The sequence below is a fragment of the Elephantulus edwardii genome, unplaced genomic scaffold (genome assembly GCF_000299155.1).
Source record: "Elephantulus edwardii isolate Elephantulus edwardi_28Jun2011 unplaced genomic scaffold, EleEdw1.0 scaffold00006, whole genome shotgun sequence".
In the NCBI taxonomy this organism is placed as follows: Eukaryota; Metazoa; Chordata; class Mammalia; order Macroscelidea; family Macroscelididae; genus Elephantulus; species Elephantulus edwardii.
Genome location: NW_006399756.1, coordinates 7146770 through 7172376, shown reverse-complemented (window position 1 = coordinate 7172376; position 25607 = coordinate 7146770). Strand labels below are relative to the sequence as shown.

Below are 25607 nucleotides of genomic sequence, written 5' to 3'. Positions count from 1 at the left end.
GAATTTTTTTTTCCACTAAACTCCAACATTTTATTATGAAAGTATTAAACCTGAAGTAAAGCTGAACCTGCTCTTGGAATACTTTTGTATCAATCTCGATTTTGCCAATGACACTTTATTGCTTTTTCTTTATTATATACCCATCCCTCCCTCCACCCATCCCTCTAGACTTCTTGTTACATTTCCATGTCAGGGGAAAATCTCCCCCTACCCATCAATGTCATTAACTGAGTACAGTTTTTTTTCCTTTTAATGTAAAGGTTTTTTTCCAATTAAAAACCACTGCCGTTAAGTCAGTTCTGACCCACAGTGACCCGACAGTACAGAGCAGAACTGCCTAGAGGGCTTCCCACGTTGTAACTCTGTATGTAAGCAGATGCCTTATCTTACTCCTTTGAAGTGTCTGGTGGGTTTGAACCACAGACCTTTTGGATAAGAACTAATTTCTTTACATAAACCTCAAGTGTCTTTGAGCTTTAATAAATTCAGGCACCTGTGGCATAAGCCAAGTGAGAGGGTGGCAGTTCAGGTGCACCAGGAGGACTGCAGAAGAAAGTCCTGGTGATCTGCTCCTGAAAAGTCAGCCCATGAGAACCATGTAGAGGCCAGTTCTCCTCTGACACACAGGACTTCTGATACTGTGGTGTCAGAAACCTTGAAAATTGGCTTTTCTCTCCATTGTGTCAGCTCCCACTGAGGGCATGGTCTCCAGCTGCCTTCACTGAGGTTATGTGATATTTCAAATCATCAACAGCTGTGGGACCAATGTAAGAGCTTTCCATACTGTGAAAGGCAGTGGTGGAGAGAGCCAGAAGAGACTGTGGCAAGGTGCAACAAGTGGAATCCTGGAGAAGGAGCCACAGTTAAAGGGTTTGTTTGCTGGATGATTGAGGAAACCCGAGGTGCATCTGTGCTGAACTGAACCCGGATTTTTCACTAATTGAGGAGTTATGCCTTGTTACTCTGGCTTGGGACTGCTGTATTAAACCTGGACTTGTATTGTGTGATGTTCTTTGCCTCACCGCACTTCCTGCCACACCCTGTTTTCCTAATAAACCTCGCAACTGTGAGTAATGTCTGTGAGTCAGTTTGTAATGAACTTTGAACCCAATGATTGGTAGAAACAGGTGCAGAAGTTTGTGGGGTGACATGTCTGACCATGCAGCTGTTTGTTTAGTACTGTGGATGTTATTGATGGGGGACAGTTCCCCTTTATGAAGCAGGTACAAGGCAGCCTCTGCCTTCTCCATACTGCAGCTGCTCCTTATACAGGTACCACGATGGCCGGGGCAGGAGGCTATCATGAGTTGGAATCCTTTTTTTTTTTTGCTTTAATGTTACCCAAGCCCTTGTCAAGACAGAGTACTTTATCATCACCCCCAAAGTTCCCTCATACCCCTTGCCTTGTGAGGGGCAATAGGGGTTTCGCATTTTTCCTGGTGTAACCAGGTTCTTTTTGTTCTGAGGAGCACAGTGTCTTACTGGCAAGACTTCCACACAACATAATGTGTGGAGACTCGTCGGTGTTGGCGCTGGGTCCTGAGACCGTTCCTTTCTGTGTACCTCTGAGTCAGAACCGACACATAGCTCACCTTCCAGCAGATTCCCAGACACAGTAAATTGTATGAGAGGAAGTTGCCTATCTTTCTCTCATGGAGCAGCTGGTGGATTTGAACTGCACAACTCTGGGTTGGCAGGACAACTCCTAACCACCAACCCACCAGAGTTCCCTTGCTGATCCTTCAGACGTCCTTTTGTGCCTCTGCTGGCTTGGTGGGCTGCTCCTTTTATCTTATTTTATTATTCTTTTTTTGTGTGTGTGTACTGTCAAATCGGATCTCACAGGTACATAAGGAGATTGTTCCTCCTTCTCCAGCAGAACATCTGGTAGATTTGAACCGCATACCTCTGGGATTGCAGGGGCTGTTCCTTTCTTGCTGGTGCTGGATCAGTGGACCCCTTTTCTAATCACGGGACAGTTTTCCACAAACTGAATGCACAGTTTGGTCATCCACCTCTTGTCACAGCACTTGTGTTGATTCAGGTTTGGACTGTTACAGACGCCTCTTCTCAGAATGTCCCTGTGAAGCCCTCGGACACCTGCTCAGGGGTGAAAGAGCTGGGCTAGGGCCAAATGTGTGCTCAGCTCGAGAAGGAAGCGCCTGGCCCTTTTCTAGAATGGTCCCTCCGTCTCACGCTCCTGCATGTTTGCTCTGCTTCCCTGCCTGCTCTTGGAGCTGTCTGTTGTTTTAACCCCAGCCGGGCTGTTGAGTGTGAAGCGACATGTCATTGTGGTTACTCCTGTTTTCTTCATTCCAGAGACTCAAGAATCTGTCTCTGTGACTGTGTCTCTTTTAATGTAAGGGAGAAGGTGGAGGTGAAACTTTGTTAGGAGGCAGGTGGGATTCTGCCCTTGTGTGTAGAACACGTGTGTGGGGGGCATACATGTGTGGATGGTGTCCTGCTGTCAGTGGAGCATGGCTGAACTGTGCAAATAGGTCTCACGTGCGCCCACGATATCCCTCTGTGGTTGCTATCAGCCTCCTTTCTTTGTCCAGCCAGGAATCTCTGTCCTCCCTGAGTCCAGCTTCCTTTTCAGCCACGAAGCAGTCGATTCTCTAGAGCTAATGGCAGTATTGGGGTGAGCGTCACAGGTCAGGGCCACCTCTCTCTGACCGCTGTTGGCTCGGGTGTAGCAGCCTGCCATCGTCCCTCCCATTGAGGATGTGAAGGTGGGAAGGAGGTGGTGGACCTGCGGAGGGCTGTGGGCTGGACACGAGGGGCAGGAGGTGACCCTAGGGGAGACAGGGAAGCCACATCACCCTGATACTCGATGGCGGGCTCTCTCTTTCCAGGGCTCCGCTCAGAGTTCCATCAGATCGACACGTCTAACCCCAACTGTGTGGTCATGGCAGACGCCGCCGAAGGCTTTACCTTCGAGAACATGAATAAAGCTTTCCGGGTACTCATGGGGCTGGAGAGGCCTGTGCTCATAGCCCTCGGCAAAGGGTGAGTGTGGACCAGGGAGACCTGGGGCACTTGGGGAAGACTTGGGGTGCTCAGATAGAGTCCAGAGGCGGAGGAGCATGGGCTTCCTCAGCCCTCTCACCCTCCGCTCTTTTTTATTGTAAGGATTTTTTTAGGCCACTGCTTGGTCAAGCTAGTTTGGCCCTCGGCCAGGAGACCTGGGGATCTTTGCAGACAGACTCCTTGGGACCCCAGAGGTCAAGTAATGTTCTCCTGAGTTTGTTGTTATCGTTACGTCCTGTTGAGTAAGAGCTGACTCATAGCTGTCCCCTCAGTGGGTTTTCGGAGACGGTACACCCCGCGTGAGAAGACCGCTCATCCTTCTCCCGCAGAACAGCTGGTAGATTCGAGTGACCTTCTTTTGGGTTGGCAGCACAACTCCTTATGACTAAGCCACCGGGCTCCCCTTGCCTCGTGAGTTAGGAGCAAAGACATAGAAGGTCTGTTTGTATCTGCCGAGGAGGCCTTGCTTTTGGGGAGGCATTAGCCTTTGGCGGTTTTCTTTTGTTTTGGTTTTTAGGTATGAAAGTATTAGTAGCACAGGGTGTTGGAGATTTTTCCCAGAGGACAGTTGGCAAGAACTGGCCTGAAGGTGTACGGGGTGACCTGGTCTGGGTGCCAGGTGTGTCCGGCTGAGGACGTGTGGGGTGCCTGGCTTGGTGGAGGGCGTGCGAGGTGCCCAATCTGGGTTCTGTTCACACGGTGATTTTGTGATCAACATTTTTATTGGAGCTCTTATCACCTTCCCACACTGTCTCTCTCTTTAGAGAAACAGCATTGGCTACTCTTCTTACCACCAGTGTTCAATGAAGAAAAATGAGAAAGCAGAAGTAAGACACGGTGTTCATCAGTCCACTCCCCACTTAGAGAAGACGGCAGTCGACAGTGTGGTGTGTCCTTCTGAATGGTTTCTGGGCAGTTAGATGCTCACACTATCTGTTCACAGCAGAGCCCTGGTGGTGTGATAAGTTAATGCTCATGGCTGACTGGAAGGTTGGATGTTCTAATCCAACCAGAGGTGCCTCAGAAGAAAAGCCTGGTGACCTTCTGAAAAGCCAGCCACTGGGCGTGCTCCGGAGGACGTTCACCTCTGACACGTGGGTCACTGAGAGATGGAGCCGACCTGACAGCAGCTGGTCCTGCCAGGACCCCCAAGGCATAACTCTTGCTTATCTGAGCCCCACATCTTCCTCTTAGGGAGAAGGGGACCCCCACATCTTCTAGGGAGAAGAGGACCAGGGCTTCATAGGGTTAGCCCTGGATGGGAAACAAAAGAAAAACGAGAAAAACAACAACAACAACAAAATGCCAGATCAAAGCGGAGTCTCTGATGCTGCCATTTTTGTGAGAGAGGAACCTCCCTCACCCAAGTCATCATGAAAAATGTGAATGTTTTCCTTCCTGAGCTGAATCTGGGCTCGTGTCTGTAAGGTCGAGAATTTTTATTCCTAGTTCGGGAAGATAATGCCTCTTGAGGCCAGCTGTTAGCTGAGAATGTGTTCAAAGGTAGATTTAAATTTAAAAAAAATCAAGGTACTGTTCTCAAAACACGTGAGATTTGGCATCTTTACCTTGTGCTACTGGGATGACACAGGAGTCCCAGCGCCAGGCAGGAGCCGCGGGTGCGGGGCCGCTGGGAGGAGCATCAGATGCGATTCTGAGCCCTATTCTCCCACCGATTATTCAGCACAGCCTCCCTTCAAAATGACCACTTGACCTTTCCCAGAAGAACCATTAACCTTCCAGAGTCCGCAGCGTAAACAGCTTAATTTTCTGACGGCGGCATGACAGAAGAAATTACAAAGCCAATTCCCACACTCTGGTCCCAACAGATGCCAAATGTAAATCACTCCGTTTCCAGGACGAGGACACTGCCTGGGACTGACTGCTCCCGCCTCCCTGGCGGCACCTTGCCTGGCTCTGTCCAGGCTGCCCGGCTCTGTGCAGGCTGCCCGGCTCTGTCCAGGTCGCCCAGCTTTGCCCGGCTCTGTCCAGGCTGCCCTGCTCTGTCCAGTTCGCCCGGCTGTCCAGGTCGCCCGGCTCTGTCCAGGTCGCCCGGCTCTGCCCGGCTCTGTCCAGGCTGCCCTGCTCTGTCCAGTTCGCCCGGCTGTCCAGGTCGCCCGGCTCTGTCCAGGCTGCCCGGCTCTGTGCAGGCTGCCCGGCTCTGTCCAGGTCACCCAGCTCTGCCCAGCTCTGTCCAGGCTGCCCTGCTCTGTCCAGTTCGCCCAGCTCTGTCCAGGTCGCCCGGCTCTGTCCAGGCTGCCCGGCTCTGTCCAGGCTGCCCGGCTCTGTCCAGGTGGGCCTCACCATCAGGAACCTCTCCACCGCACCTCCTTGGAAATTCTCCCTGCGTCTCCCTGGAATCTGGCAGCTAGTTCCTCAAACCACCACATTCCTTAATTTCTGGACACTCAGACCAGCCCAGCTGAGCACTGTCAGCCCGGCGGCCTCCCTAAAGGCTCCTGCCCTCCACAGTGTTACCATGTGACTGGAGCTGCCTGGGGCCTTGGTGGTAGGATTCTCTTTCCTGCCACAGTTGTGGATTCGTGTTCATTACTTTTGAACGACCACCAGTCATCCCCCAGAGGCTTGCAGGCCATCAACGCTGCTTCTAGACTAAGACTAGAAAGAATGGCCTGGCGATCTACTTCCAAACATACAGGCAGTTGAAACCTCATCAGTCACAGCAGACTGCATCATGGGCAGACACAGGTGGGGTGTGCCTCACTCTCTTGTGCAGGGAGACACGGTTTACATACATGACAAACACTAAAATATTTTTACGTCTTAAACAAACACATCCCTTTTCCTTTTCCTTGAAACCTTTTGGTTTGGCCACTTTTTTACAGACAGAGCTACAGAGAAATCTTTCTCTCTCATGAGAAAAACAGCCTAATGAGGATTAGAGGGCACCTGATCCTGAAGCTTAGGAAAGGGGACTGTAGCGGGTGGTGGGGTCTGCGGTGAACTCAAGCTGCCGGGAACAGCAACACTAAGTTGCTTTGCCAGCGAGAAGCTGGGGCACAGAACTGTCAGATAGATGTGCTGGTTTTCCAGAAGAATCCAGGAATCTGGAACTTTGTGTAAAATCTTTCAATTTTTCAGCTCGGGCATAGAAAATCATTTAAGATCAGGTGTGAATCGACCACCTGCTCTGGAATATAAGATAGAGGGGACAGGGCAGGCTCAGCCCTGTCAGGCTCTTACAAGTGGGGCCCACGGTTTCCTGTGCTTCCTTGAGCTTTAGTTCCCGGCAGAGAAGCACAGCGTGTGAGTCAGAGCCGAGCCAGCAGCACAGGCCAGCCTCTGAGGCAGCGTGGGCTCAGTTCAACCCGCGCAAAAAAAGCAAACATCCCCATAAAAGGAGCCCAGGGAGGTGTTTTACTTCCCAGTGCATATACAAGTCACAGCTACCTTGTACTCTCGCCTGTTAAGTGTGCAACAGCATGATGGAAAGGTGTGAATTACTGTGAGGATAATCAAGACATGACACAGACATGAGTGAACACATGCGGTTGGGAAGGTGGTGCTGGTAGATTCGTTCAACACACATTTGCTACAAGCCTTCAGATTGTGGGACATCATGCTTGGAAAGGTGGGGGGTCAGTGAAAGAAAGACCCCCAGCGAGATGGATTGACACAGTGTCTGAGGCAGTGGACTCAAGTGTGTCAGAGATGAAGAGAACGACACCGGATAACACAGTGTTCAGATCTGTTGTTCACAGGGTCGCCGTGAGTCATACTTGACGACACCTGACAACAACAACAGCAAAAACCATCATCTGTGAACTTTGCTAAAATGAGGCTGCACTGTATATAAAGTGCTTGGCGATGGCCAGTGGTCAGATCTAAAGTCCCCCTGGGCTCCTCACACAGCTGGCCATGCTCAGGGGACAGAGGCTGTGACTCCTATCACCAGCAGCATCGGAGCTGGACAGCACTTCCACGGAGGTGACCCCAGGCCTCCAGCCAGGCCAGCAACACTGAGAAAGGCCCATCAGAGGCTCCCAGCATCCGGAATTCTAAGATGCTAATGTTGTTTCGGCTGATAACATAAACCCACCCTGCTTTCCCAGAAGTATAGATCAAGGTCCTCAAAAAGATGCACTTGTGAATGACCAAGGACTTTCCAGGCATGGAGCTGTTTCCCACATCGCCTGTGATGGGAAATCAGAAGTAACCTGTGTGTATCAGTGGGGGTGATGGGAGAGTCACAGTATGTCCCCATGATGGAAAGCCCGCCCTGGAGATGTCTGTGTATCACGTAGAAATGATGGTAGAATAATAATAATAATAATAATAATAATAATAATAGTAGTGGTAGTAGTAGTAGTAGTAGTGGTAGTGGTAGTAGTAGTGGTGGTAGTAGTAGTAGTGGTAGTAGTGGTAGTAGTAGTGGTGGTAGTGGTAGTAGTAGTGGTGGTAGTAGTAGTAGTGGTAGTAGTAGTAGTAGTGGTAGTAGTGGTAGTGGTAGTGGTAGTAGTGGTAGTAGTAGTAGTGGTAGTAGTAATAGTAGTAGTAGTAGTAGTGGTAGTAGTAGTAGTAGTAGTAGTAGTAGTAGTAGTAGTTGTTATGTGCCGTTGAGTCTGTTGCAACTCATAGCGACCCTATGAGTCACTATGAGTAGTAATAATAATAATAGTAGCAATACTACTACTACTACTACTACGAATAATAGTAATAATAATAACAATTATTATTATAATAACAATTATTATTATTATTATATTATTATTATTATTAGGTGAACAATAATAGATGGATTTGGTACCAGCATTGTGGATACAAAACCAGCCCAGCCCGATGGGTCTCTCCATGGCCCCATGTATGTCCGAGCTGAGCTGTGTCCACGGGGTTTCAGACACATGTCCAGGGCAGACCAGCAGGCAGTGGCGCAGCATCCACAGAAGTGACCGTGTCCCGGGGGGGGGGGGTGTCCCCACTGTGCTCTGAGCTCCTCCAGCTTCCCAAACGGTGAGGAGAAGGCAGCGTCTTTTCCTACAAACACCTGGTCCTCCCGAGGCTGGCTCCACACCGGGCAGGGCGCTGTGGAACTAATGGAACTTTCTTCTGCTGGCAGTAGTTGGGGGTTAATGATTAGTGATCGCGGTGAACCGTGTGCTTTTTGGGCTGCTGCACCTTCCCAGGACCCAGAACACGCACCTCCCTCTGTGTTAGCGCCTGCTAACATCTGTCTCACTGGCCCCCGCTAGTCACCGTGGTAGGTTCCCCAGGGGCTGGCTGCAGGCAGGTGTGCCCCTCTCTGCCCAGCAGGGTGGCCACTTGCTAAGCTCCGTGTGCTGACCATCAGGGGTTGTTGTCAGCTTGGTGCCTGGACTGACCCCTTTTGGTGACGCAGCTGAGTCCCCTGATGCCACTACCTGTGTTTCGACTTGTGACAGGCCCGAGGCTCATGCCAGTCTTGTCCCTTCCTTCTCTTTCTAGACGCTACTACAAGGAGACCTCGGGCCTGATGCTGGACATTGGCCCCTACATGAAGGCCCTGGAGGTAAGTGGTGCCCCGGGGTGGTCTGACGTATGCAGACCTTCTGGTGCCTCCTGGGCATTTCCAGTCTTACAGGTCACAGAGTGACTCTCAGGGACCCAAAGGAAGGCGTTCTCTCTGGTACATGAGCGGGAGCTTCCTCTTCTCCGGACGGGCTCCTCTCTGCCCCCTTCCCCCCTTGTCCACCAAGAATTCCATGTCTGTGGTCATTACCTTTCCTGCTCGTCACAGACTCTCAGGCTGGACCCAACCTCCCTGAATGGCTTCTCGATCCACCTTCACTTTCCACAGTGGTCTCCTGCCCATGTCTGTCCCGTCGCCTCCCCCGACCAGGGCTTCTGCCCAGGCTAGTCTCATGCCCACTCCCGTCTACACTGCTGCACGATTTCCCTCGTGGGGCCAGGGCCTGAAGGGCAGTGGTGCCCAGGACACTTCCTAGTGATGGAGCTGGAGGGCGGGCAGGGCAGAGCCTGTCTTGGTGGGGTGGGGGGACAATGTCAGAGCATAGTCTGGGGCCCATTAGCTTTGCCCCGACGCATCCCCGGCCTGTGCTTCCATCAAGATCGCTGCTCTGAGATGCCATCGAGTCTGTCCTGACTCACGTGGACCCACGTGCACAACAGTGACCGCCACCCATCCTGCCCCAACTCACGGTCACTCCTGGGCTGGGCCCGTGGTGGTAGCCACGCCGTCAGTCCATCTGGGGGAGGGTCTTCCTCTTTTCCGACGACTCTATTTGCCGAGCATGATGTCCTTCTCCAGGGACTGGTCCCTCTTGAGAACAGGCCAGAGGACCTGGGAAGACGTCTAGCCCCTCACTCCCAGGAGCTCTGTGACTGTACCCCTTCTGGCCGTCCATGGAATAGTCAGTCTTCATCACCCAAAGCATCCTTCAGTAGCCAGAATAGCCTGGGCTGCACTTCTGCTCTGTAACACGTGGTGTTACTGAGTTGCTGTCACTTTGACCACAGAAGACTTTGGTTTGCTTCCTTCACCCAGAAAGGGGGTGTTCCTACACCACAGCCCCAGACCCACACCTGTCCTTCTCTGTCCCCAGTACGCCTGTGGCATCGAAGCAGAAGTGGTGGGGAAGCCGTCTCCTGAGTACTTCAAACTGGCCCTGCAGGAGCTGGGTGTGGAAGCGCACCAGGTACGGGCCGCTGTGGGTGGTGGGCACAAGCAGGGGTGAGCCAGGAAGCCCACAGCGCTGGGGCTGAGGGTTCTGGTGCTTGAAGAGGGCTTGCAGGCTCTCTGCTCAGACCTCTTGTGAAAGCTGATTTGTCTGAAAAGGGGGGGAAAGACAGCAAATAGGGCCACCTATGTGTTTCATTCATGAAATAATTTATAAAAGGCAGAGGTGGAAATAACTTTGGCTTTTTCTGAGTTACTTTTTTGCTCCTTCACTGGAAATAGAGGATGTGCAAGTCTGTGGATGTGATAAAGGAGCCCTGGTGGTGTCGTGTGTCGTGTATTTAACTGAGAGGCCAGCTGTTTGAATCCACCAGCTGCTCTTTGGAGAAAGATAGAAAATTTCTAGCCATAAATGTTTGTAGCCTCAGAATCCTGCTGGAGGGTCCCAGCACATCAGAACCAACTTGGTAACATTGGGTTTGGGCTTTGAGTGGTGCACTGATTAAAGTGATTGGTCACTAACCAGTTTGGTGGCTAAGCAGGGAGGCACTCACTTCTTGAAACAATCACCCATCCAGAGGGCATCATTTGGCCAGGGACAGAGAGAAGGCAGTAAGGAGTAGGTGAGGAGGATTAACGGAAGTTAGAATCACAGGGAGGGAGCGGGAAGAGTGGGAATAGTTGAGCGTGAGCATTGTAACTACTGTCATAAAATAAAATGACTACGAATGACTACAGGGAAAACCACCTAGTTTTGTAAACTTAAATCATATTTTTTGTAAATTTTATTTTTTATTATTTGTGTGTGTGTGTGTACCCTCAAATCAGATCTGACTGGTACAGGAGGAGATTACCCCTCCTTCTCCAGCAGAGCATCTGGTGGATTTGAACCGCACACTTCTGGGATTGCAGTGCAGCTTCTTGCCACTAAGCCACCAGAGCTCCCCTAAACTTAAATCATGTTAAAAAATTATAGAAGATAGTACAGAGATTTCCACGCACCAAGCTTCCTCAAATGGTACGTTTCTGTTGTTAGACGCCACTGACTCTGACTATGATCTGGACCTCGCCCCGCGCTGCGCTGTCCTCAGGATCCGTCCTTCCGTCCTGCTCAAGTCAGTGTGGCCTTCTCTGTGTGAGTCCATCTCACTGAGGGGCGTCCACTCGTTTGCTGACCCTCTCCCTTTCCTCACATGATATCCCTTTCCCAGGAAAGTTTCCTCCTAAAAATATGCGCAAAGGGAGTGAGATGAAATGTTACCTTACACATAATTCCAGAGAAGGACTCGAATCAGGAAGCAACATTGATGCAGTGCTCTGAACGAATCAAGAGACTTCATTCACCATCCCACTCACGTCCTTCTCTGTGTTAGTCATGTCCCCCCAGTGCTTCCCTCTGGAGTGGTCCCCCAGTCCTCTCTGGAATGGTCCCCCAGTCTTCTTGTAAGAGTAACAGCCAGTGGTGATGCAAGTGTTGAAGCATGAAGCTGCTGACCGAAAGGACAGAGGCCCAAGGTTACCCAGAGACACCTGGAAGAAAGACCTGGTGACCTGCTTCTACAGTAGAGTCAACGTGCAGAGCAGCTCCGCTCTGACACATGCGGCTGTGTGAGGCCGGTGACTCCACGGCAGCTCGTGGGTGGGGCTCACTCGCCCGTCATCCTTGGACAAGCCCCTTGGTTTTTCCCTGCTGTTTCTGTGTGATTTAATGCAAATGATGCATGTTTTTAGCGGAAATCCCTAAACTGCTGTCACTCTGCTGCCAGTGTGTCCTGTCGGGAGGCCCCGATGCTGTCTTGTCCCGTTCCTTGTGATGTAACTGCTAACAGGGTGAGGTGTGGTGGCCAGCTCCCTCCCTGGGCTGTTACTGCTTGTCCCTTTGTAATTCTGTGTCTTGTGAGAGAGGACCGTGATGCTGCGGACAGGTCCCCTTCCCGCCTGTCCTTCCCTCCACTGATGATTCTCGTCAGAAGAAACGCTGCCCTAGCACTGGCCCATGGTTGCTCTGGGTTTGCACCCTTCCTCAGGCTCTGTGCCTAGGCCAGCCTGGCCTCATGGCCCTGCCTTCTGTTCTAGACTTACTCCTTCACTGGTTCTTCTTGGTCCTGGGGAGGCCCTTCCTGCTGCTGGCTCATCTCACCCACTCTTCTCCCCTCAGTTATTTTGACTCTGATTCCAGAACCGTGTTATGTCATCTGTGAGCATTTCTGTTTCTTTCTGAAGGTAGGATTATTTTTTAAAAACTCTGTGATCATTTATAATTTCCTCTAAATAAAATTAGCAGTTGCTCCTTAATATCATCCTGTAGCCAGTCCTGGTTCACATGATCCTGGTTATCTTAGAAATGATTTAAGATTACTGTTTCAAAAGGAGAACTCTGACAAGATGGATTGACACAATGACTGTAGTGGGGCGGGGGCAGTGGGCTCAAGTGTGTCAGAAAAGGTACAGACAGCACAGGACAGGGCAGGGGTCAGATCCGGGGTTCATAGGGTCACCCCGAGTTATGGTCAACTCGATGGCACCTAACAACCATAGTTTACAAGTTGCTTTAATTAAGACCCAAATGAGGTCTCTGACTGTGATTGGTTAAAACAATTCTCAAGTATTTTTTGTTCTTCCTTTTCTCAGTGATCTTCATTCATTGTCCAACTTTTACAGTCATATGAAGTGCTTGAAAGTAGCACAGCAGGGGTCAGGCACATCTTGGTTTTTAAACTGATAATCCTTTTCTTTGAGAATGCTAAGGAGGTCCTGGACAGAAGATTTTCTCAGTGCAACCTGTCTTTTGATGTCTTCATTTCAGTTTCCATGCATGTTGCTAGTGAGTCCAAGTTGAATGAAACCCCTCCTCCAGCTCTTGTCTGTTTCCCCTTGACCTTTTTTTAAGAAGCAGCTGGGATATGTATGCTTAGTGTTCCTTCTGGTGTGGATTTATCATCTGTACCTCATCACGCCCTGTGATGTTCCTCTGGCCTGTTGCCTGGATGTTGGTAGTCGGGTGAGGCGCACGGCCAGTCTTTGCAGAGGTGAGGGCTTCGCCAGCATGAGGACAGTGTCCCATCGTCTCTCCGTTGGTTATGTCGACAGCTGCTAAAGATTGTTGCCTAACTCCTTAACTCATCCAGAGTCTTAGATGGTGATGATTCAGTCCTGTCACTTCTTCATTTATTTTCTACGGTGGTTTTATACATGACAACGTCTCTCGCCAACTGTCCGTTCTCCTGAGGCACGATTCCGAAAGGAAGTCCCAGACAAACGTCTGTTGTCTGGTGCCCCATAGCGACTCTGTGTGGAGCAGAAGGAAACACTGCCCAGTCCTGTTCCCTCCCCACAGGCCTTGCTGTTTGAGCCCATTGTTGGACATTGTGAAGCCTTCTTGTTGTGGAGACTGTCTGTCCATCCTGTTGTGGACATTGTGGGTCCCTCCTGTTATGGACACTGTCAGTCCCTCCTGTTGATAGAAAGGAATTGATGCCTTTGAGCTGTGGTGCTGGAGAATAGTGTTGAATATACCATGGACTGCTAAGAAAATGAACAGATTCATCCTGGAGAGAGTGAAGCCTGGCTGCTCTTTGGAGGCAAGGATTCTGAAGCTTCGTCTGACATACTTTGGGCATGTTGCAAGGAGGGACAAGTCCTTGGAGAGGGACGTCATGTTTTGGAGGGTGGAGGGACAGTGCAGGAGAGGAAGACCCTCGATGAGATGGATTGATTCAGTGAAGGTGTGTCAGAGACAGTAAGGTTTGCACAGGATAGAACAGGGTGTAGGGTTCTTGTAAATAGGGTTGGTCGCTCTGAGTTGCAGGGGATTTGACGGCACGTAACAATTATCCCCTGGTTCTGTTTGAATGGCTGCTTCTTGGTCTCTATATAAATTCTGCATGAAGACAGTTAAGTGTTCTGGAACTCTGATTCATCACCACGCCTTCCACAGTTAGTTGTGATGATGATCTCCTTAATTACTAAAGCACGGGGCTCCTTTCCACGGTCAGTAAGGCACAGGTTCCTCTCTGACGTCCTCCGCCCTGTTATCAGCTGACCTTAGGTGATTATTAGGCTAGCTCTTGGCGGTCATTGCCATGTCCGCGCTTCCTCAGTTCTGTAGCACAGTGAGCAGAGAGTAATTTGTTACAGCATTGAGGCAATATTGCCACTGTTAGAGTGGGCCTAAAAGCAGAATTTAAACCATACAAGCAGAAAAGTGAAAAAAAGAATTATCCAGAAGTAATCATATTAGCAATGTGGTGCTGACTACTTCAAACAAACATCTTCCCCCTGAAAAACAAAACCAGAAAGGTGCCCCTGCTCAGGCAAGAGGAGCAGGGAGGGCCGACTGTCTGGGTGTCCCGTCAGATGGTTTGGCCATGTTGGAGTCTCTGGGCCGGGGGCGGTTCTCAGGGGCAGTGGTGGATGTGATTAGCTGGCAGCTAACAACAAGAGTGACCTGTCGCCTTTCTATTCGGCATTTCCAGTTCTTTCCACAGTTGATATCTCCTACATCCTAGTTGAGAAACTGCCCTTCCCACTCTTGGCCCTCAGATCCGAGCCCAGGGCTGTGGTGGGGCCCAGGTCTGGTTCACCTGGGTCTGTTACCTGGGCCGTGTGTGGTACAAAGTCTGGGTCTGTCACCTGGGGCGTGTGTGGTGTAAGGTCTGGGTCTGTCTCCTCACCTGGGGCATGTGTGGCATGAGGTCTGGGTCTGTCGCCTGGGGCGTGTGTGGCATGGGGTCCTGCAGCAGGTACTCTCTGGTCCCCAGCTGTTCTTCATGTCTGCTGGCCGCAGTGGCTGCCCAGAGCCTCTGGAGCGTCCTGTGTCCCCATGGAGGGAGGGCATTATGTCTTCTTGCTCAGAGTTTCTGGGGCAGAGCTGGGTCTCCTTGTCTTCCCTCGTCACCATCCCCTTCTGCTCCCTGGCATGGTACTTCTGTCTTTTTTCTGACAGGGACTTGAACAGCAGTTGTATATTCCTCTTCCCTTCCCCAGACACCCCACCCCCGTTTTCCTTAAACGTTCATTAACGTCCCGAGCCTCAGCACGTGCAGACATTTTACAGCGCAATTTCAAGATAAGGCCGTTCCCGAGGAGCTGCGTCTTGTGCAGCAGGTAATAACTCCCCGCTCTGGCTTCTCTGTTTTTAATGAAAAACGCCGCTGAGGAGCTTGCGAGCTGCTGCTGGTGCCAGGCTGTGCTGGCCTGGAGTACCCTAAGCTGCTGTGATCGATAAGCCGTTGCCTGTCTGGTCCCTGGATGACAGCCTCTTCCCAGGGTCCCCCTGTGCTTGCACTGCCCCTGAGCTTCCAGGCTGTGCTGGAGGCAGGTAGAAGCCTCCCACCCCCACCCCGTTCAATTGTCTTCAACCTTTCCTGCCTCGCCTCAAAAGGGCAGATGGCCGGTGTGGCTGTGATAGGTTAGAGATCTAAAATGTAGCGAACCCGGCCCTGTCTGGACTTCATAATAAAGAGCAAACCTTAAAAGTTCTTTCTAGAAATAACCTCCGCCGCCAGCTTTAAGCTTTCTGCCTTGGTGGGTGATTATGAGCTCTGTACTGAAGCCTCAGAGATGTGCCGGGTCTGACAGTTCCCCACCATCTAAGATGCTTGTCTGGCTGCTGCAGAAGGCGTGGATTTCAGGAGAATGAGGCTCTGCAGATTCCTCTTCAGTTAACATCCCAGCTGATGCACAGGGGCAGAGAAGCCTGGGGTTGGAGGGCCCATTTCCCAGGTCAGAAGCCCGAGGCTTGGGGCTGAAGGACCATGTGTGGCAGCACACCTAGACCCTCAGAGTGAGTCATTTCATGAGACTCTTACCCTCATCTCTGTGGTGACACTTGGAGTTCTGTTGGAGGCTTAAAGCAGGTCTCAGCCCCTCTGCACGGTGGGCATTTGGGGCTGGACAAGCCAGTGTGGGGCTGTCCTGTACATTGTAGGATGTACAGCGTACCCGCGCTGGACACTGGGTGTCCCCACTCCCCTCAACATCCTCCCCCCAATGTGTGACAACCAAAAATAACTCGACTTCTCCCGATGTCTGTGGATTGATGTCTCCAGCAGCAGCTCTGGTTTCAAGTAGCCCAGATGCCCGAAGACCTGTCTCAGATGCTGTGAACTGCCCCTGCCCGTCTGACCTGACCCTCAGGAACTCGGCTCCAGAGCTACCCTAGGGGTCTTTAAATGAGTTTTTCATAAAACCTTTCTCAGTTGTTATTTCTTTCTCATCGGAACAGGTGTTAGATCCCTATTACTAATACCTGATTATGAAGCAATTATGTACATTAATTGAAGGAACATAAGTTAGGAAAATTAGGGATCATACAGGAAGAAAATGAGAACCTCGTTACTCCACTAGCCTACATCATACAGTCTCACCGTTGACCATGCTGCCCTTTTCCCCTAGCATTTATATAAATGTTGTTATATGCTGTCTGATTGGAACCAGTGGACATGGTGTATTGGTAAAGAGTTGCATTGACAACACAAAGCTATGTGGTTCGAATTCACCAGCTGCTCCGTGAGAGGAAAATGGGCACTCTTCCTTCCGTGCAATTAACTGCCTCTGAAAACCGCTGGAAGGTTGGCTGTGGGTCAGTTCTGACTCGATGGTACAGAACAACAAGTCAGAACCAAGTCATAGCTGACCCTCCAGCACGTTTTCAGAGGCAGTAAATTGCACGGCAGAAAATTACATATCTTTCCACTGTGGAGCAGTTGGTGGATTTGAACCTAGTGCCTCTGAGTCAGTAACACAAATCTTTACATCTAGGACACCAGAGCTCCCTATGTATATGTTTAAAAATAAAGAATTGGGATGGAACTGTATTTTGTATTTGAAACCTGCTTTGTAGTCCACTGGCAACAGCTTCTTTTGTGCCTAAATGTGACGTTAAAAGTATCATTCCTGGCTGCTTGTCTCTGAGGCAGAGACCACATGTTGGTTACTGTCCCCTGCAATGGAAGGTAGATTGCTTCCTGTCCTGTGTGTCCCCTCAGCAAGCATCCTTGTCTCTACATCCTTTTGTAGGTTTCCAGTCAATTTCCTTAACAGATCTGCTTAGAGTCCTAGCCTGTAACTCTGAGGGTTTGATACACAATGCTGATTGGTATTTCAGGAACATTGTAGCAATTCACCTTTCCTCACAGCTGTGTGAATGTTTACAGAACCATTGCCTTTGAGTAGCTTCTGACTCAGCCACTCCCTGGCTTGCAGCTAGAATTACTCCACAAGGTTTTCTTGGATGTCAGTGTTTTTAGGTTGGAGAAATCAATGGATTCAAATCCAGGTCTCAGTCATGCCGATTCCTTCCTGTCAGGAACCCCAAGTATTTAGTCTCTTTAGATTCTAGACTCTGTCCCAGGCATCTGTCTTCTCCCAAGTGTGTCTGTGTGTGTATTCTGATCTTTTTAGAACTCAGAAGTTCTAAAAACTATAGAAAACATCCTATCCTAATGTGTTATTGTTAACAAAACTAACTTCTATTTTCAAGCAGGATCCTGTCAGTAGGTAGAGCCTACGTACCTGCGGCACTGGTACGGCTGTGCCATCCTGGCTCTGACTCTGGTCCTGTCATCTTCGTAGCACCTATTTCCTCATTCTCCTTAAAGTGGCTGGTGTATTCGAACCACCGGCTTTTCAGTTAGCAGCCTGAAGTTTGATATGTTTTGGGAGGATACAGTTCATTCTGTGAGAGCAGCCTAGCTGTGAATGTTAATCCGTGCGCTGCATCAGTGACTGAGCGAGTTCAGACCACCAACCTTTCCGTTAATAGCCGTTTGTGCGCAAACTGGTTTACACCACCCAGCATCCTTATAAAGCCTGATTTCCCCACATCCTTAAAGGCGCTGGTCTTCCAGCCACAGTGAAAAATTACTATGAGAGTGGTGTTCCTCAACGCCGAGTCTAGAGACAGGCAGGCAGGCAATCCCAAAAAATTGGGAAAGATAAGTAAATAGTTCTCTGGAAGCCTGCAGAAGAAACATCTGACACTTTGGTTTTAGCCCCTTAAAACTTACCTCAGACTTCTGAATCCAAATGTGTGAGACAATAAATGTGTGTTGTCTTAAAAAAAAAAAGAAAGAAAGAAAAAGAGAGTGGTGTTTAGGGTTAGCCGGGCTGGTGTAGCTCTTCATGACTGTGTCAGGCCAGGGGGACAGTATGCTGCAAGAAGGCAGCCCCAGGTATCTGCAGAAGCCTGGGGTATGTCAGAGCCTGGAAAGCAGGGCCTGACCCCCACCCAGGTATGTGGGGTACACTCAGGCAGAGGTCGAGGCTTCACCTCCCTCGGGACCGTCCTGTGAGGAGGGGACAGCTTCTCCCCGTGGTCCCGGGGCAGCAAGGACAGTGAGTGGACATGTGGGCTTTGTTGGGAAGCCCCAGAAGAGGAAGCTGAGGAGACTTGTGGGTATTTAAGGAGAGTGAGCCTGGGTTCTGAACCCACAGCCCAGAACGTCCTTTGGCCACTGCAGAGCCCCCCTGCAGCTTCCTGATTCCGGCCTTGTCTGGGGTGCAGCCCTGCGGCCCCACGCCCCGTGTCCTGTCCTCCCCCTCATTGCACTCGGCACGGAAGTGAGCCCCAGGCCTGACAGGTAGAGTTTGTTATTCCCCCGACAGAGCACCTCCTGACCTCGATCTTCTTGCCAATGATTTTTTAAATCCTAAATGATTTGGCAATAATTGCTCCTCCGGGCGTGATTATTGCCCTTCACCGACAGTAAATCTGCAGCGTCCCAAGGGACGTGCGTGCATTTCGGTGTGTGGAGGCCACAGGCTGGCCGGACAGGCATCACTGCCCCGGGCAGCTGCTCCGCTGGCCTGGGTCCCCAGCTCCCCACCCCTCCTCATCATCCCACATCCCCCTCATGCATAGCTTCCGGGGTTCCAATAACTGTGTGCCTTGATTGGCTGTTCCTGCAAGGCTTCAGATTCCCGGGAGCCCATCGCCCCACCGGCCAGCCCAGGATGCTCTGGGAGGGGACCAAGCTCCGCTGCTCTGTGTGTGTGTGTGTGATGTTCTTTCCCCAGAATCACGGAAAGTGCTCACCGTGACTTGAAATAATGGCTGTTGCTGTGTGCCTTCAGGGAGCTCGAGCGACCTGGGGTAAGGAGTTGTCCTGCCAACCCAAAGGCAGGCGGTTCAAATCCACCAGCTTCTCCAAGGGAGCAAGGTGGACAGTCTCCTTTTGTGTGGTTTACAGCCTCTGAAAACCCACCAGGGGCGTCTGCTCTGAGGTAGTGCCCCCAGTGGCACTGAGGTGAGGTGGTTTGGTGAATGGATTCACACTCACTGACCTCAGGTTGCCGAGAACTGCCCCAAAGGACTTCACAGGCTCAGGTGACAGGCGCCAGGGCTTTCCAAAGAGTGGCTGGTGGGCTCACCCTTTACAACCACCGAGCTAGCAGGACTCCTTGTGATCGTTGGAAGCCTCCTCATATTTAAAAGGAACCTTCCAGTGAGATAGGCCTTGGAGCCTCTGGCAGCAGGGAAAACTACGGCAAATGCTTTACTCTGGAGTCGGTGACAACGCCTGGTGATGCCTGGTGTCCAGGTGAGAACTGCTCCTGCGGCTTTACTGGCTGCAGTCTTTTTTTTAAAAAAATTATTATTTTGTGTGTGTGTACCGTCAAATCGGATCTGATGGGTACAGGAGGAGATTGCCCTTCCTTCTCCAGCAGAGCATCTGGTGGATTCGAACAATGTACCTCAGGGATTGCAGTGCAGCTTCTTGCTACTAGACCACCGGAGGCCCCCCCCCATCTTTTTCCTTTTCTTTCTTTTTTTAAAAATTGTGATTATAAAGAAAGTTTACAGAAAAGTTGGATTTTTCATTCATTCATTGTTGCACATTTTCTTCCCAGTTTGCTTTTTTTAAAAAAATTCATTCATTGTTACATAATTTCCTCCCTCACCCTGTACCTCTCTCCCAATCCACTTCGCTGTGCATCTCTTATTGTGGACCGTTGTCACACAAATAACGCATAATCATATATATTCTTTTTAAACAGTTCGTTCCTTCATCTGTCCCAATGCAGTGTTCATTATGTATCCCCTCTTAATTTTTTCCCAACCCCATGTCAGTCCCGTTTTATAATAGTGGCATCATGTAGTATTTGTCCTTTTGTGACTGAAATATTTCTCTCAGCAGAATGTCCTCCAGGGTCACCCATGTTGTGTAATATTTTATGAATTCCTTGTTTTTCAGTGCTGTGTAGTATTCCATTGTGTGAATGTACCTTAGTTTTTCTGTTCATTCTTTTGTTGATGGGAGTGGTTGTAATCTTGATGTAACTGTTTCTCAGACCTTTCTTCCACGGTACCACAGAATGGGCTTGAACCTGCAATCTCTATTTTAGCAATTGGGCTTAACATTTGAGTACTAAGTAAGAAATGTGGAAACTGATTAGAGATGGACTCATGACCAGGCAGCCTTTTGGGAAGGGCTAGGACCGTCAAAGATCTGGGGCTTGTGACCGGCACTCCCCACGGAGGTCAAGCGGCATAGCTGCCTTCCAGTCTGCATCCCTCGGTGAGCCCAGGACTCACCCAGGTGACACTGGCCTGGCCTGGCCCTGCTGCCCTGTCCCCTCCACGTGCTGCCAGCTCTCGGGCTGTTGTCGTTTTGAGGACCATGTTGCCTCTTGCTCTTCTTCAGTGATCTGATAATTTCTAGGGGCAAAGATGGAAAAAATTCCATGGGATTTGGCAGGTTCCCTCAACATCACTCATTCTGGAAAAAAGTTATAATCAGTTTCTATTTCACTGTATCTATTTTTGTCCCTTTAGCACTATTTATCATTTGTATAATGTTTCTTTGAATGGACAGATTTTTAAAAATAATGTGTATATTTTTAAATTTGAATTTTGCTAAAAAGTTTTCTTTCTAAAGGAGTTGTCAATGAGAGGGAGAATAAGTGTGTTTTAAAAGGAAGTTTTGGGGAGCTCTGGTGGCCTAGTGGCAAGAAGCTACACTGCAATCTCAGAGGTTTGTGGTTCAAATCCACCAAATGCTCTGCTGGAGAAGGCGAGACAATCTCCTGTACAGTCAGATCTGATTTGACAGTACACACACACACAATTTAAAAAAAAAACTAAAAGGAGGTTTTGATCAGGCTTATCAATGAAAAGCCAGAATAATTTATCAGCCATAAGTGGCTTTCTTTACAAAGAAACACCAGGATATTACATTAAAAAAACTCTTATGTCTTGTTCTACCAAAAATCAAATTCTGTGTCACTAGGGTGCAGCCATAGTGGCTTGGTGTATAACACATTGGATTGTTAACCAAAAGGTGGGCATTTCCAATCTCCTGGTTGCCCTCTGGGAGAACAGCCTTTTGCCTTAAAAACAGTCTTTTGCCTTGGAGATGGGAGGAGGCTCTCTGTGGGCCAGACATTGCTGACAGCAGTGAGTCGTTTCTGGGGAAGGTGCTCTGGGAAACATGGGAACAGATGAAGGAATCAAAGCTAACCTTGATGGAGAAAGTGGTTAAATATGAGATAGGTGCTGAGAAACAAATGCATGTCTATCTCACGTCCTTCTCATGTGCCATCACAGTTGAAAGCAAACCCTTTCAGACTGCAAGCTGCCGAGTAACTTGGCTCTCTCCAGGCCAATGGCTGGGCCAGTCACCTGGCTATTCCAGCCTAGTTAACATCAGACCCACTGTGATGTTCAGGACGCAATGGGACAGTCTCCAAACCCATATCCGTGTGTCCTGGTGGCGCCAAGGCCTTGTGACGTCTGCTGATTCATTCAAAACTCCACTCATCCCCCCTGTTCACAGCTGCAGCCCAAGGGGGACCGCAGGAGAGATATTCAAGGCTGACTCTTAATCAATACGCTGACAATATTATCTTGTTGAACTTGTGCAGCAGTGGTTCTAAACACCCCACTGAATGGTTTACTGTGTCAGAAAAGATGAGGCTCCCAGGAGTCAGATCCCTGGCTCCCCCTCTTACTGTCTCTCACTGTCCTGACAGGCCATCATGATCGGAGACGACATCGTGGGCGACGTCGGCGGGGCCCAGCAGTGCGGGATGCGGGCGCTGCAGGTGCGGACCGGCAAGTTCAGGTCAGTGCCTCGTGGTTGGGGTGCGCGTTCACGTCTGACCTCTCCCACGTCGGGCAGCCGGGCTTTTGGATGGTTTTTCAAAGGCAAGGCAGTTATTTATCTAAACTCCGGAACAGTATACAGGTATTGCCATCTTTCACTGTCTTTTAATGACAAATCTGGCCGACGACTTGTAACAGAGAGAGAAGAAAAAGCAACTTTAAAAAGTCTTTCTGGCCTCCTTTCCTGTGCTTTTGGCCCACTGTGTCTCTTCTTTGGGGAAGTGTCTGTTCCAGCCCTCTGCCCAGAGCTGAGTGGGGTTGATGCCTTCATGGTTGAGTTTTAAGAGAATTTCCTGTGTTGTAAGAAGATTTTGTATGTTCTGATACCCTTAAGAGGTATATGATTTGCAAATATTTTTTTCTGTTCTGGGTGGCTAATCACTTTCTTGAGAAAGTCCCATGTTGCACAAAAGGTTTTACTGGTGCAAAGTCCAGTCCTTGTTTTCTTTTCTTCGTGGCTTGTGCTTTAGAGGTTGGGGCTAAGAAAACACTGGCAGGGCCAAGGTTCTGCAGCCTCAGCACATGACTCACCCTCGGTTTCTCCTGAGAGTCTCGTAGTTTTCGTTCTGCTGTAAAAGCTGCAGATGCTGGGGCCTCTTAGGAAAGGAAAACTCAAGAATTTTCCACTGGGAGAGTTGCTGTTGTTATGCGTTATCAGGTTGAACCGACTCATAGCTGACCCTCCAGCAGGTTTTCAGAGGCTGTGACTCACCCAAGAGGAGATTTCCCAGCTTCCTCCCTTGGGACAACTGGGGGACTCGAACCTCCTGCCTTTGGATTGCCAGCACAACTCCTTACCTCTAGACCACCAGGGCTGCACTAGGAGATGGTAATAAAAAATGAAGGCTGCACACTGTCAGAGGCAGAAAGCTGTGGAGACGCAGTAAAACAAGGCAGCCCCTTTGAGTTCTAGCTCACACAGGTTGACATTGTTGACTTGATTTGAGGGTAAAGCAGCTTTTGGTACAAAACTGGCACTTGGAGCTCTGGTGGCCTAGTGGCAGGAAGCTGCTCTGCAATCCCTGAGGTGTGTGGTTCAAATCTACCAGATGCTGTGCTGTAGAAGAAGGGGCAGTCTCCTCCTGTACCTGTCAGATCTGATTTGATGGTACACAGACAAAAAAATGATAAAATAAAAATCAAACAAAAACCTGGTGCTTGAATGTGTACACGGTACAGAAGAAGTCTGTGCTGAGGGAAGGTTATAAGTTTGAATGTACCCAGAGGCAGTCTTCTTCCACAAGGTCACGGCCATGTCAACCTTGGAGTCTAGTGCTGCTCTCCCATTCTGGGAGGACCTGGCATTCCGCGTGGACTGCGTGGTCACTGGTGTTGCCTGAGGAGAAGGCAGGGCTCGTTCTGGGAGCTGCCTGGGCTGATGGAGCTGCAGCCGCAGGCCCTTTGCTCCGTGACAGAGGTCACTGTGTGGGGCCCTTGGCCCCTGCTCACTCGCCTCTGCTTGTCTGTTGCCGTTCCAGTTCTCTGAGGAGTCTCTGTGATAGAGGGGCCCCAAGACCACAGGTCTCGATCAGGGTACTTTGGAGCGGAGTGTTGATAGTGCTGCATCTTCTAGGGTAGAGGTCAGCCTGGTCTGGAGCAGGTCACTGATGGGCACTTTGTGGGGGAGTACAGTTGCCTGTGGTGACAACTCATCTCATTTGGATGTGGATTGTGTCTGAGAACTTGGAGGGCTGTCCTGCTTTGTCCTGGATCGCTCCAGGATCGTACAAAGGGGATGCTGGGGCACTTGGCAAACATAGTAGCCAGTGATACTGTCCTGGAGGGGGTCAGCTGCATCTGTCCTGGACAAGCTAATAAGATTATGGGCCTAAAGTATTTGAAGTCTGATTGTGGTGTAGAGGACCCTGGGAACCTGTGTGTATGGGCTGCCAGGTGGACACAGGTGAGTGAGGACCAGCAAGCCTGGTGCCTGTCCCCTCCCCTGGACCCTTGGAGAGCAGGACCCCAGACCCACGTGGAACACAGACCTCCCTTCTCAGGACTTCCTGGCTCCCTTTATTACCTCTGACCCTGGAAGAGCAGGGCTGAAGCTGAGCAGTACGAGGAGTGGACACTGTGTCTGCTGACAGCTCTTCGCTTCTGGGGGAAGAAAGTGTTGTTTGTCTGCCCAGTAAGATGTGCCTGAGTCAGGGCCTTCCCGGGACTCCCTCCACATGCACCGAGACGGCACTAGCCTTGCCCTGGCTCCACACAGGGTCTTCAGAGAGGGTCTGTGCGTGGCCGGGAGCCCACTGTGAGCGATTGGCATGTGCTGCCCGGTTAGCACCTTCAGAGCCCCGTTACCCCTGAGTTATTCCAGGAAAACCATGGGTGGGCACCTGCAGGACTCGTCCTGGGAGGTGGACGTCGCGGTGCCCGATGCTCGCCCACCGCCTCCGTGTAGAGAAGCTGTGGGTGGATGTATTGTTTCTCTTGTTACAAAAATGGAGTTCTGTTCTGTTCTGACTCGCTTCTTTGTCGTGGTCACTGCTTTACAGCATCTTTCCACGACCACACTTAGGGGTCTCAGTCCACGCTAACACCTGGCGAGCTGCTGTGTAGAAAGCCGGGCTTCCAGCACCCAGCAGGCAGGGTCTCACTAACATGTACAGGCGTTATGTGCTGAAGTCTTGATATTTTACACCCAACAAATGCACTAGTCATATTAACGGCCTCTTATCGTGACCGCGATGACCGTGGCTCCGGGACACGGGGTAGCGCCTGTCAGCTCTCTGGGGCTGGCCCTTGCCTGCACTGCCCGTTCCCTCCTCCAGATGGCACTCTCGGTGCATGGACTGCCCTTTGTTATGCACATAGCTGCTGGGTTACTGTGTCCTGGGAGGTCAAGCTGGGTTCTTGCAGTGTGGAGGGACCCCAGGACATCCTGAGTGGTGTTCCTGGAAGGTGGGGGCCAGCCTAGGCCAGCAATGGCCTCAGTATCAGCCTGGTCCTCCCAGAGGTCTCTTCTTCCAGTGGTCATCCCACCCAAAGCTCTCAACCCTCCGTGGCCTCTGTGAGCGAGTGAGTGGACCTCACAGCTGTGAAGGTCAGTATGGCGTGTCTGTGGCAGCCGTGTGCCCGTCGGGCAGTGTCAAGGCCTGTCTTCCCAGAGCTGCTCACCACCCTTGAGGCTGTGTGACCCTGAGGACCATTGTCATACAGAACCTCCCAGCCCCACCAGGTCTCCTTCTCCTCCATCAGCCCCCAGGCAGCTGGATGTGAGGGGCCCAGGTATATCCCTGCTGGACTGGTTCCTGCCACTTCTGGGGACCTGCCCCTGGTCATCCCAACAGGAAGCCAGGCTTCAGGACCTTGTAGGAAGAGACAGCTTAGTGATGGCCCCTTAACAGCCTTTACCCCATTGCAGCCCCATTCTCTGCAAACAGCGACCCAGGCCTGACGCTTACTGCCCCACACCCACAGATGTCTTGCACCCCATTCCTGACCTGCAGCCCAGGACTGACTGCTCACCGCTCCCACTGGGCAGACTGTACCCACCCTCTGGCCCTCAGGGCCCAGTGCAAAGCTGCTTTTTCAGGCCTGCACAGTTGAGAGGCTCTACACAGCCAGGGTGTGGCCACACAGGTCATAGCCTGGGTGGTGGACACTGGAGCTTCACCATGTGGCCCAAGAAAGAACTCTGGGTCCACGGTGAACGTCAGCCCTTCCCAGGCAGCTGCAAAATGATAGGACAGGTGCAGTGTCTGGGGGATGGAGGGGCGCTGGCCGTGAAACTGCAGCCCTGCCTCTGGGGGAGGGGCTCCAGAACAAATACCCCCTCAGCCTAAAAGGAGTGGCTGAGTGGACTGTGACCTGAAGAGGGCATGGCCAGGTTGA

General features: G+C 50.7%; 1 protein-coding gene across 1 annotated transcript in view; it reads left to right on the top strand.

Annotated features, from left to right (window-relative positions):
* Nucleotides 1–25607, top strand: part of LHPP (phospholysine phosphohistidine inorganic pyrophosphate phosphatase) — a 92114-nt gene that overhangs the window by 14147 nt on the left and 52360 nt on the right. Inside the window, exons 3-6 of the mRNA XM_006880138.1 lie at nt 2856–3009; nt 8473–8536; nt 9591–9683; nt 21638–21729. Of these exons, the coding sequence (XP_006880200.1) occupies nt 2856–3009; nt 8473–8536; nt 9591–9683; nt 21638–21729 (403 nt within the window). The remainder of the gene's footprint in view (nt 1–2855; nt 3010–8472; nt 8537–9590; nt 9684–21637; nt 21730–25607) is intronic.